Source organism: Melanaphis sacchari, unplaced genomic scaffold (assembly GCF_002803265.2).
Source record: "Melanaphis sacchari strain LSU unplaced genomic scaffold, SCAv2.0 Contig178_pilon_pilon, whole genome shotgun sequence".
In the NCBI taxonomy this organism is placed as follows: Eukaryota; Metazoa; Arthropoda; class Insecta; order Hemiptera; family Aphididae; genus Melanaphis; species Melanaphis sacchari.
The window spans coordinates 444,509-457,782 of NW_020270843.1; the positions used below are offsets into that span (position 1 = coordinate 444,509).

General features: G+C 24.4%; 2 protein-coding genes across 3 annotated transcripts; both read right to left on the bottom strand.

The window, feature by feature from the left end:
- Positions 1 to 456: 456 nt before the first annotated feature.
- LOC112592507 (PAX3- and PAX7-binding protein 1) lies at positions 457 to 6,600 on the bottom strand. 2 transcript variants are annotated; one of them, XM_025336582.1, is made up of 15 exons: positions 6,243 to 6,600; positions 6,010 to 6,176; positions 5,798 to 5,942; positions 5,233 to 5,338; positions 5,010 to 5,164; positions 4,648 to 4,927; positions 4,399 to 4,588; positions 3,729 to 3,846; positions 3,485 to 3,670; positions 3,182 to 3,381; positions 1,416 to 1,566; positions 1,154 to 1,349; positions 893 to 1,097; positions 704 to 828; positions 457 to 610 (listed from the first exon to the last, which is right to left on the bottom strand). In XM_025336582.1, exons 1-15 carry the CDS (start codon positions 6,421 to 6,423, stop codon positions 571 to 573), a joined length of 2,445 nt encoding a protein of 814 aa, XP_025192367.1. In that variant the 5' UTR covers positions 6,424 to 6,600; the 3' UTR covers positions 457 to 570. The 2 variants fall into 2 exon arrangements, with proteins under 2 accessions (XP_025192367.1, XP_025192366.1); XM_025336581.1 differs by having other exon boundaries at positions 3,726 to 3,846; positions 6,243 to 6,423.
- Positions 6,601 to 9,227: 2,627 nt separating this feature from the next.
- LOC112592533 (numb-like protein) lies at positions 9,228 to 11,868 on the bottom strand. Its single transcript, XM_025336618.1, has 5 exons — positions 11,591 to 11,868; positions 10,717 to 10,854; positions 10,429 to 10,590; positions 9,495 to 9,635; positions 9,228 to 9,409 (listed from the first exon to the last, which is right to left on the bottom strand). The coding sequence occupies exons 2-5, from the start codon at positions 10,825 to 10,827 to the stop codon at positions 9,299 to 9,301; spliced, it is 525 nt and encodes a 174-aa protein (XP_025192403.1). The 5' UTR covers positions 10,828 to 10,854; positions 11,591 to 11,868; the 3' UTR covers positions 9,228 to 9,298.
- Between the last annotated feature and the right edge of the window lie 1,406 nt (positions 11,869 to 13,274).

A 13,274-nucleotide genomic window follows, 5' to 3' on the forward strand; every position in this document is an offset into this window, starting at 1 on the left:
TTAATTTTGATCGTAAATCATAATTGATAAGATAACAAATAAGCTAAGCAATTATGGCAAACTTGGATAAAAATTTTGAGTTTAAAAATAGACTATAATGTAAGGGTAAGCTGTTAACAAATTATGTTATGTACAGATAACACTGATTACAATGTAGGGAAGAAAATTAAATTTACAGTATTATGTGAAATGTAAAACAAAATATACATTTCACATAATACTGTAATTTCTACCTTCTGAGAAACTATTGAGAATTAACAAAATTAATTTTAACCTGTAAGCTCTGTTTAATGCATTATTTCTTTATGTTTTACATTAAATATAAATAAAATTATAAACAATAGGCAAAAATTAAATTTTAGATTCTAATAAGTTGGCTATAAAAAATAACAATTTTAATAGAAGAAAATCATTTTTATTAATAGTATAAATAAATATGTTACAAGGTGTAACAATTTACACTTGTCTAAGTACATATAAATATTATAATGAAATATAGATCATTTTAATAATTAAACTTCACTAGTAAATTAAAAATAATATATTGATGGTATAAATCAGAATGAAATGTCATAGTCTGAGGACTTCGTTGAGTTTATCCAGCGCAAGTCTAATTGAAAAACAAACAAATAAAATTGTTAAATTTTAAAAATTAAAATAAATTAAAACATTAAATTTGCAAATTACAAATATTTCAACGTACTTTGCCTGAGGATGTGATTTATCTATTTCCATTGAAACTAATTTTGACTGATTTAAAAATGGTGTTAATTCTTTAGGGGTAGTGTTTCCATACGACAACCATGAAGTAGGTAGTGTACGAGCAATCTATAAACATACATTTTTTTAATGATTTTTATGCAATTTATCTATACAGTTAATAAAAATGTACCATTGTTATTTTTAAAATAGCTTCTAGTGGCTGTAATGTTCGAATAGATGTTAGCAAATATCTATTAAGTATTTGATTTATAGCTAAATCAATTAATACAACATCTTCGATAATTCGATGCCAACTCAAAATATTTCCCAATAATTTTACAGCCATGTTAAACTGTCTTTGAAAAAATACATTCATACGACCAGTATTCATTACTCTGAAATTAAAATTATTTTTAATACATTTATTTTATAAATGTTTAAATTAACTCACTGTCTAGAAGATATTGGTATAAACACATCATAATCAACAGCATCTCGTATTCTGTCCACTAAATTGTTCAATAACATCATCAATAATTTACTATCTGGATCAATAGTGGGATACATGTCCAGTATATGCTTAACAATGTTACAGATATGTTTTGTTTGTTTTGAAGACAACGGATCCCACTGACTCGTAACCATTTCTATAAATTAAAAAGGAATATATTTCATTTTTTTTGTTAACATATTTTGTTTATAAGTATACATACGATCAATTTTAATGAGCACGACTTTTTCTATTACTTTGGGGATGAGTTCTAGATCAACATCTTTTGTCAACTGATCAATACTATTATTTCCTTTCATTGTATACTTTTGCATACTTTTATACCAAAACATATCTTCAAGCTTCAGATCATCCTATAAAAATTACACATTAAATTTAAATACAGTCATTAAAATAAATGGCTTAATTTATAAACAAAATATTTACAATCATTATAAAATCAATAAATAATATATTTTAAAGTAAATATAATATAGTAAAATTGATATTAAATGGAACTTCATAATTTTATCTAAATTTATTTAATTTATTTAAAGAAATAATTTTCATTTAATTTTAAATTAAAAATAAAATTATATAAAATGGGTACCGCCTGCTATATTTAAGATGTCAAGTGAATCACTATTATGGATATGTTAAATTTAAATTCAATAATATATTATTGTATATAAAAAATAATTCTGAACGAGGACAGTCTATACATGTGTCAGCTTATATCACTAAGTATATTTTATAGTATATTTATTTTTTTTTATAGCTATCAATGAAATTAATTTTACTTTTAATATTACAGTAGGTTTAAATGATTTTTTCCAAAAATATTACATTCTATATATTATTAGTTTTTAATTATTAAAATAATATGCAGTTATACCATATTATAACAACTAATATAACTCATAATATAATAAAATATTTCTATAAATATCATAAAACAATAAAAATAGAATTATAGAGTAAGTATTTTAAAATAAATTAAAAATATGTTGTAATGCATGATAAATTTTATAATAATATACATAATATATGTAAAAGATTTAAGTTCCCATTAAAAATGTTTTTGATTTATACTAAAATAATGAATATTGTTATTCATAATAAAAATATGTAATTTTGTTCAAATATCTATAAAAAATAACTGGGTTTGTATATTTTTAGATTTTTTAGTTCTAGTATAAAATACTTATGAGGAATATTTTATAAATTTTTAAATTTTAACTATAAAATATAAAAGATTTTATGGAAAATTGCATTTAAAATTCATATGAAAAAAAGTTATGTCAATGTATTTTTAATGATTTTAAACAGATATAATAGCAACTTATGTGAGATAAAAACAAAAAAATTTCCCTATGTTTATAAATAGATTTAAGATTAAAAAAACTTAAAAAATTACACCATGCTTAGAAAATTATATATATACATTTGGTAAAAATTTCAAGTATATGCAGTTATTAATTTTTTAATTATAATTCATAACAAAATAAAGAAATCAATTTAAACAAAAACCGGTCTAGCAAAAAATTTGCAATTTTTCTAATTTTAAAAAAAAAATATTGGAAAATTTGAATTTTAATCTCTCCAAGGTACAAACTAGATCAATTTTGCTATAAAAGATCTAAGCATTTTATAAACCACTTATTAGGTATACATAAAAAAAAAATCAAACTGTAAAATCAATACATTGATTACTGAGAAATTCCGATAATCAACTATAGATTCAAGACAAGGTAATGAACGAATATATTATTTCATTGATAACACATATTAATACATTTAAATTTAATGCAAATTTTATTATTTTTGTCAAGTTTATTTTTGCAGATGATTTAATATATGACTTATCTTGTTATTTAAACAATATTTTGTACCTGCCACATTTGTTGATAGTAAAGTAATGCAAATACTTGAATTAGATTAATATTTTACTATATAATTGCAATTAGTTTTAAAATGAATGTATATTACTTCTAATGGATTCCATGTAAGCATTTCTAAACGAACAAAAGGTCCCACTAACTTAGGTAAACACACATTAACATATGCTTCTATATAGCTATCCAAATACTTGTTTTTCCATTCTAACATGTGTTTTAACACTAAATCAACTGAAGCAAATTCTTCAAGAACATCATCCAATAACATGTTCGAGTCACTTTTAATAAGCTCTAAACATAAAAAAAATATACACATAATATTCAATTAACTCCAAATTTAATTAATATTTGTTAAAATTAAGGAATCGAGTATAATTTATAAAATTATTTATACCTAATTGATTTCTAAATGCTGACGCATCTGTTTCAGGAACTTCTTCATCACTAGACATTCCATCTGCATGTTTACTTATAGCTTTTATCTCTCTCATTCTCATACGTCTGATACGACGACCTTCACGCTCTGCAGCTCTTCTTTGCTGTTCTTCAGATCTTGTATGTGTTGTTGAAGTTCCTAATTCTATTTGAAAGTTTGAATTTACAAATCTAAATAAATAGTATTTATTAATAATTACTACTAGTTGAAGATTCTTCAGCTTGATCACGAACATCTTGTCTACGTCTGGCTACCAAATCTGTACGTCTCTTTTCATACATCTTAGATATACGTTGTTCTAATCCCACAAGTATAGGAATCTATTAAAAACAATTTGAATTAGGTTGGCAAGAATACATAATACAAATAATGAAAAGTAAATAAGAAATTAACAAATAACATTATTGTTTTAAGAATTTATAAAATTATAATTTATCAAGAAGATTAGATAAATATGAAAATAATAAAGTTATAGAATAACTTTTATAAACATTCTTTTAACACCTTATTTAGACAGTAACATAATATTAAAATCAATAATTGTTTTGATATCTCTATAAATGTTAAAAATATTACCAACAATTTACAATACTATTATTTATGTTATTTGAGACTTCGAAGTTCTTATTATAATCATACTTTTCACAAAATACAAAAATGTAAAATTATTTAAATATTAGCAGTATTTTGTCATTATAAGAAAATATTAAATAATATAAATTGTAAATTCACATCTACATAATATAGTCATAAACATTATAATGGAAAATGTTAATATTAAAATTTTTTGTTAGAGCAAAAATGATCCAATTATTTCTTTTACAGAAGTCTGTCTACTGAATAACATCGCTAAAATTAGAAAACACGCCTACCTTTTCATCAAGACATTCTACCAGATCAGTGACGTACCCACGCAAATCTTGATAAAACTGAAAACAATCATCCAACTCTGGAACATTAATTTTTAACATTTCAACTCTATTCTTAATCTCTGGTATTTCGTTTATCATATCTTCAAAATATTTTTGATCCGGATTCCGATTTTCTTTCAACTCATTTAATCTAAAATTAAAGTACAGATAAGATATGAAACTATAAACTTGTTATAAAAGATTAATTACATTTCTTTGGTTTTATTTATGATATCATCTGGATTCATTGTAGACATCAATCCTTGTGGCGCATATGAATCAGAGAATCGAGGTTTTTGATTCATTAATATTGGCATCATAGCTTGTTCCTGTATAACCATATTATTGTAAAAAGCAGCCATGCCGGCAGATTCCTGTTGTGCAGCAGCTAACTGTGAGCCTGTTACTGCTTTTCTTATTTGTTGAGTTTCCCAATCATTATCTTCATCAAGTTCATCAGGATCTTCAAACTCAGTATTGTTAGTGTGATCTAAAATTAATTTACCATTTTAGATTATCTAAAATCTAAATTATACTTAAATAATATTAATTTAATTAAATATTTTTATTACCAGCCATCGTAATATGTAAGTTTTTTTTCCGATCCTCAGCTTGACTAACAATTCCAGACATAACAATAATACCATCATCATCACTATCTTCTAATTCATCTTCTTCTCGTGTTAAACGTCGATTAGTCGTTTGTTCATTATCTACTTTTGATTCACTAGAACATTTATTTATTTTTTAATTTATATAATTTATATTCATATTATTAGTACTTTATAAAAATACCCATGAGATTGTGATGATATTGGTATAAAATCTTCTCCCAAATCACGAGCTTGTTGTCTTCGTTTTCGAGCAGCATGAATTAACGCTGCATCAGGAATTTGTCCCTCTGGAAGTAAATTTATTATTTAACTCATTAAGAATAAAATATAATTTTTAATTAAATTTCTGTTTTTCTTAGTCTGATTATTCCTCTTTTTTAATGATTCCAATACAATCTACTTGTTAATTTATCTAAATAATATTACAAAGAAGTAATTTATAATTTTCATAGTAGTTTCTTTAAGCATAACAAAAAATTAAAAACAACCTGCAAAAAATATTTAAAAAATCTCAATAAATGTAGTTTTAAACGTTTATTTCAAATCCACAAAGAATTTTTTTTTTAAATTTAATACTTACATTGCTTTTATATTTAAAAAAATAAATACGCCATAAAACAAGTGACCAGGGTTTATGTTTAATCTTAATTACTTTTTTTTTTAACCTTAGATTTTGTAATATTTGTGCTTAAAAATTGTAATAACCCACAACTAAACAGTTTATAATTTTAGTTATTAATTCTTACTTTTTAATAATATTTTAACTTGATCAGGATTAGAAAATCGATGAGATGATGAGCTATATGAATCAGGTTCTTCATCTGATGATACATAGCCGGCCATTTCAGCAGCTCGGCCTGTAAGCATTATTTCTTTTTCAACAGGTTCAGACTAAACATATTAAATATTAAAATTCAAAAAAAAAATCATGAAACAGAATAATTTAACAATGAATTACATTAAAGTTTGTTTGTTTAACAACAATAGGTTTCATTGTATCAGCAATATTTTTTGATTTTTTGCCATTTTCTACTTTATCTCGACCCATTTTTTCTTTATTCATTTGTTTTTTAATTTTTTTACTATATGATGATTTTTTAACTTTGAATTCTTCGCCATCGTCACCTTAAGAAATACAATTATTACACAATAATCAATAATAATATTTAATAATTAATTAAAAATACTCACATTCATTCAACTCATCACCAAAACTTAAAGTGTTAACTTTCTTTGTTGTCTTTTCTTTTTGTGGTTTTGGTAGTTTCAGTACTGTATCCACATCCACTTTTTCTTCATTTTCATTTTCGTGAAAACCGTCTATGTCCCTAACACGAAGGTTCCGTTTAGGCTTCCTAAATTGCATTGCCATTTATAACAACGCTTTAATAAAATTAAAATAATTACGTTATAGGTAACAATTAACGGATTATAATCACATAGACAATAAAATAATTGATATTAGTTTACTATTATTCAGAAAATGCTAATAGGTACATGCATTGGAATTTGTATTATAGTATTATACTCAATTTATAGTGTTAATGTTAAGTATTATACAAATTACAAAATACAAATTACAGTTCAAGTGATTGTTGATAATATAATCAATATTAAGAATGACCAGTTCACAAAAAAAAAATTCCCTCAAAATATTTTAGAATTACATGCTAGCTCTTAGATTTGAAGTTAAAATTTTGAACAAAACGATGAATACATAAAACACAATAAATTTAATATCATTTATTTCATGACTATATTGGTTGTACCAATGATGTTTTTTTGTTGATCATCAAGTTACAAGGCAGTAAAAATGCTTCAATTTCCAATATTGTGGGTGGTTTTTGGAAGTTAATTTAATCTAATTGGTACTTTGGGAGGGAAAGAGGAAGTTTTAAGTAAAAATTCCCAGTGCTTTTTTTATCATGAAAAACAAAAATAAATAAACAAAATTAATTTTGTTTTTTTATGTGTAACTTGAGAACGAATATCTAACCATATTGTAAATATTCAACAAATATTTATATTATCATTTTCTATTATTTATGATATAGTTTTTTTTAAATATTTTGATTCCTTTTTAAGCTATCTAAGGGACAAGAGTATGGACATTTTCAATTTATTTATTATTTTTCTTTAGAATTTAAATTATAAATTAGTCAATGATTAGAAATGTTTGAGATTTTAATAAAAAGTTTTTCATTAATTGTTAATATTTTAATTAAAAATCTAGTTACAATAGTTTTTTTTTATAAGCGTTTAAAGCTAGAATTTTGAATTTTGATTTCGTCAAAATTTCAAGAATGCACAAATTATTTCGTAGTTAAAAATTCATAAAAAATTTTTTTTTCCTAATACCTATTTAAAAATTCAATGTAAATTTATGCGTAGGGTTTTAAAATATTCACTAAATGCTTATATTATCATTTTCTTTATAAAATTAAATTTTCAAAATTTTTTAACACTTGAAGCTATTTATAAGCATGACAAATTTTCAATTTTTTTTTTTCTTTAAATGTTGATAAAATTCCTTGGGTTACAATTTAATACGATATCCCTTAAAGATATTTATAAATAAAAATTCATAAAAACTTTTTCTTTTATACTTAAGTTTTGAATATATAATGTAAAAATTTTCAAAAGTAGTTTATACCTACCAAAGCTATAAAATCTAAATAATTATGAAATATTCTACAAAGATTCTAAGAACATTTTACTCCTATCTGGGAAATTAATTATTTTTTCATAACCTAATATTAAATTATTTTTCGTGAAAATTTAAAACTTACGTATTTCATTAAGAATTTTACTATATGAAAATATGCAACAACATTTTTGATTTATCTTAAGATGTCATTTATTTTTACTATAAATTTCATAGAGTATAATAGTATAAATCTATTTTTACTATTGTAAGGTACCTACTAATAGAAAAATGTTATTTATTAGTTATTAGATTTTGATTTACATAAGTTGATATAATATAATAAAAAATTATTATCATACTAAATAAGTATGAAATAATAATATAATAAATGCAATATTTTCAATAAACATTAAATTAACCTAGCGTACCTAATATTAAAAATAAATAAATAAATTTAATAACTAATTCACAAAATATCTTTAAAGATAAAGGCTAACAGACAGTCGTGTTCGTTTAGAACAACCTAATACATAATATTATAAAGTTAATGATTCAGAATCATTTTTCGTATAAGTACCTACAGTGATAAAATAAAAATAATGGATTCAAATTTAGCACGTCCATAAAAATGAATCAGTCGACACGTTTCATTGTTTTAATGAACACCTGAGCAGTACTTACTTGTCTAGCTTTTTTTTTATATAGTACCTATTTTATCACCATTTTGAGTGATAAAAATTCTTCAACCATTAACTTTGTTCATCGTTCATGGCTTGTGATACCTACCACTGATACTCGTGGCAGCAAATTATATTTAGTTAGTACTTTATAAAAAAATTTGGAAATCATAAAAAATGGGAATAATTACGAGTTTAAGAAAATATTATCACACGAAAGAGTATAATTTTATAATTGTAAGGTTTGAAACACGTGTGTGTGTGTGTGTGTGTATGGATTCGTCACTAAGAACTCGGATGGTCAATTATCTGAAAGCTAGCGACGCCGACCGATGTTTGATTTCGGAACATTAGTGACTGAAGCCAATCACCGCACCACAGTCCAGGCCATTAATTTTAATTAATTAATAATTATTATTACCTACAAACCTAATAAATTATCAGTATTATAAACGACTAGGTTGTATAATTAAAACTTTACATGTATATTTACTTACATGTATAAACACTATAAACATAGGTACATGAGAAGAATAAACTAGAGCGTGCACAATATATGTATACTAAATAATATATTCTAATAATAAATGATTAAATATATATATATATATATATAAATCTAATATATATTTACTCTATTTTTACATTACTACATGGGATTATTATAATGAACCTTGCTAATTTTTAGTCCATTCAAACTTTATTTGCCTTAAGTACAGTCACTATAACCCTAGTTCAATATTTGGCAATATTATAATTTTCATTAATATTTTTTACATAAAAATGTTTAATGATTAAAACATAGGTAAAATATATTTTGTTAAAAACAATAATGGAACACTACCATCCCAGTAAAACATTTTTAATAATGTATATTTTTTACAACGCATCAAGACATTATGTACATGTACACTTTAGTTTATTTAACCTATAGATCTGATGCTATTTGTATTTGTTGTGGGTCCTTCTCGTATGGTTTTCCGCCTAAGACATACTCGAAATGCAAATCCCACTGCCTTGCACAGTCGATCACTCTATTTAAAATTTGAATTATTAATGTTATAGGTCATACTATTAATTTATAGTTTATACTAGTATAATAGTAGAGAAAATACATACTGAAACTTCTGTAACAACAATCAAATGACACAACCATTGATTATTGTAAAAGTCTCTGCTAGTATAGAATAACTGGTCCGAATAGTCTGTGGCCGATGAACAAAATATTACATTTTCAATAATTTGAGCCAGAATTAAATTCTAAAAAACATATATCTTCTTGTTTAAAATATGATCATTAATCGCATAAAAAATGTTGAATATTTCAATAATTAGATTTAGAGTATATAATAGTGCTCTTATTTAAGTAAGAATTCTATAGTTGAACTTTGTTTACATAATAAATACTAATGATATAATCTTATATTCACTATATTGGTTAAACTAATAATTAACTATTTATTTATTACTTAAATGTATCTCTTGCTAATAAGTAATAACTGTAGGTATAGATGAGTCTATTTCAGTAGAGCAACTGACAAAAATTAATCCTAAGCCACTAAAGAATGTTGAGTTTGACAAGTAAAAACATTCTATTCATCTATTAGTAATTAGTATTCAATAAAATTTTCAATAAAACCACATTTTTAAATTTTAGCTGTTATAATTTAAAGAAAAATTATACCAGATTATTATTAATTAATATCTAACTTAAATTATTTATTCATTAGGATTTAGGTAGTAGGTACTCATTCCACATTAATTTTATTTTACATATTATGTAGTTAACTTTATGATTAAAAAAACAAAACATTTAAAACAATGACAGGGGAGTATGCTTTTGCAAAAAAATTAAATAAATATTTGATTATTTAAGGTAAGCTATACTTTAAAAAAATCAAACCTCCCATGAAATTCAACTAAATTTCCACCTATGCTTATAAATTATAATAGTTCAACTTATAAGTTTATATACATACTATTATATCTATTATTGTTTTTGTTTTTAACATAGATATAATTAAAATCCAAAAACATTATAGAAGTTTATAACCTTTGATCTTTTGTCAACAATTCTTAATTCATATCCTGTAATCCATAAAATTGCAGGACTTGGGTGACAAATTCCAGTTTTATATTCCTGATACAGTTTAGCGAATGACTCACAACATTTGTTTGAATTTGTGGGTTCCAATACTTCAACATACCCCAAATACTAAAAAGTAACAGGTAAAAATGTGTTATCTTTGATTTTTTTTTATATTTTCATTATTTTACACTTAATAAATACAAAACAATACCTAATTATTAGTAGGTATTTAATGAAGTAATTATTACTTACATCAATGTTAAAAGAACAATTTCCATCCAGTATACTAATTTCGTCTTGTGGCCATCGATTAATTATACCATTTACAACACGCTCACAATTTCTTCTACTACAATTAATCATTTTGCAGTTTGCACAATATACTGTTGACTACATGTCAAAAGTGGCGGTTACACAAACAAAAGATATTGAGTTAAATTAAAAATATTGATTATTTTTATTAATTTTAGTAATTCATTTAAGGCATATTATAAGACATAAATGGTTGGACTTAGAGGATGTAGGTAGAATTATACAAAAAAATTTTAAAGATCTAAAATATCACATTCAATACCTTCTTCCAACAGCAGGTACTATAATGACCTGTGGTCGTGGTGGTACCTATAAGCCAAATAATGTAACGTATGACTAGGTAGGTATGGGGGGGGGATATGACGATGATTGGAAATCCCAGTAATTCCGAATTCGTATAATTTAAAATTTTAATATTAAATTCAATAGATAATTAAAAACCTCTTCTGGCTTTGATGCATAGTTAAATGGTTTTTACTTTTTAAGTATGCATGTAACATGGGTCGAGGTTGTATATAGTGTATACGATCGTACAATTTATTTGACATTTTAGAAACCGTACCTAAGGTTATTATTTATAAATTATAAGTAATATAATTTTCGAAATTCTATTGAACGGTTCGCTGGCCCACTGGACATCACGCGGTCTACCTATATTATTATAGTGACTAATAGGTCCTATATAGTGAACAGTGATTCTACACATTATTATTTATATTATAATAATATGAATATCATATAAATACCTACGCATGGCCAGATGTGTATATTGACATTGGAATAATAAAAAACAGTTACAAGTTGTTTTATTTACTTTTTTATAGTTTTGTAGCTTCGTCAATTACAGCAGTCGACGTGTAGCATCAGGTACTGTGGTGTAACGTTGTCCACTTGAGTGTATTGGCGAAATAAAATAAAAAGTAAGTTTAAATGGCTTTAAATGATAAAATATGGATGGCGAATGGCGATCAACGAACGTATTCGGAAATAAGGCGAGGAATGAAGATTCGTTGATGTTTGAACGAATGAAATAGTCAAACGGAGTGGTAGACTGACGTTGACGTCGTTGACCGAGATCGTGAAAAAATAGAAGATCAGTTTTAGATTTCAAAGAGAAATCACGCGTAACCGGTTTTCTCCTACTCGAGTAATATACTAATGCGATACCATCGTAAATCGTCTAGGTGTAGGCAATATAGCTGTTTAAGTCTTGGTCTAAGACTCAAGTATGATTTTAACTTGGTCAGCATTTTCATAAAGAAATAAAAATGTCGTTTTATGTTTGTTTATTATATTATAATTTAGTATCTATTACCAAATAATATAGACTGTGGTCTGTGACAACACTGACAACTGTAATGATGTAAAGTGTGGCGCACCACTTGCTGTAGCTCAGTCTACAACGAACACAAAACCACTAAATCACCATAAAAAGTATAGTTTGATTAACACAGAATATATATTATCTATAAATAAATTGAAAATGACATTGTGTATAGTTAAATTCTTTATAATATACGTAAAAGTTAAAAATCCCAACGAATGTTTTTAAATTATAAGAAAATAATTGACTTAGTTATTTATCGTTTAAATAAGTACAAAACTATCTACTATTTGGAAGTTATATAAGTATGGAATTAAATTAAACGTTGATTCAGGGCAATACCAAAATTGTATGAACCGATTAAATCTAATCTAGATCAATTCTATTAGCAGGTATTAAAAAATAACTAGAAAAAAAAATTAGTAGACTAATGAATTAAATAAAAATATTCTTACTTGACACAAATAATCACTTTTACTACCACGAATAAATTGATAGAGACAGCACGTTGAATAATTTTAATTCTAACTATGAACTATGAAGACATGAAGTATTTATGAATTAAAATACAAAGCACTCATTGTGTGCTGACAATCTCGATACAAGGACAAGTAATTCTACACATTTTTAAATTTTTTATTATACTTAAATAAGAATTTTCTTAGCTTGTGATTGATTACTGATCATTAAATAGATTAGACAATTGTGATGGATATTATTATGTAAGACATTTACTTACATTATTAAAAAAACCATGAATTAAATGGGTAAAAAAATAATATAATATTTTAAGTCCGAGGCAAAATTATTGGTGATAACTGATAAATAATAATTAAATACCTTTCATACGCTTGATATAAAAACAATCAATATTTTTTTTATTTATATATAATACGACAACAATAATTAAGTACAGAGGTTCTTAAGTATCTAAGATATTGTCTAAGTTTTCTAATAATATGTTTATACTACAAAATATAAACAAAAAGATAAGGGTTTTACAAACATATTTCAATTTGTTTTAACTTTTAAGTACAATAGAAAGTAATAGGTACATTAATTCTAATTTGGTCATAACGAAGCCATTAGCATATTATTCAGTGCCCTATGAAGATTTACTAATTTGAAATGGTCGGATAATAGAATTTGTATTAATCCAAATACTTACAACTAG

Excerpts from the sequence above, each read along its gene's own strand:
- LOC112592533 (XM_025336618.1), bottom strand. The coding sequence starts at position 10,827 with ATGATTAATTGTAGTAGAAGAAATTGTGAGCGTGTTGTAAATGGTATA. Across the intron at positions 10,591-10,716 it reads ATTGTTCTTTTAACATTGAT|TATTTGGGGTATGTTGAAGT; the intron begins GTAAGTAATAAT and ends GTTACTTTTTAG. Across the intron at positions 9,410-9,494 it reads TTGTTGTTACAGAAGTTTCA|AGTGATCGACTGTGCAAGGC; the intron begins GTATGTATTTTC and ends AATTTTAAATAG.
- LOC112592507 (XM_025336581.1), bottom strand. The coding sequence starts at position 6,423 with ATGGCAATGCAATTTAGGAAGCCTAAACGGAACCTTCGTGTTAGGGAC. Across the intron at positions 6,177-6,242 it reads TGGTGATGAGTTGAATGAAT|GTGACGATGGCGAAGAATTC; the intron begins GTGAGTATTTTT and ends GTATTTCTTAAG. Across the intron at positions 1,350-1,415 it reads CGTGCTCATTAAAATTGATC|AAATGGTTACGAGTCAGTGG; the intron begins GTATGTATACTT and ends TTTAATTTATAG.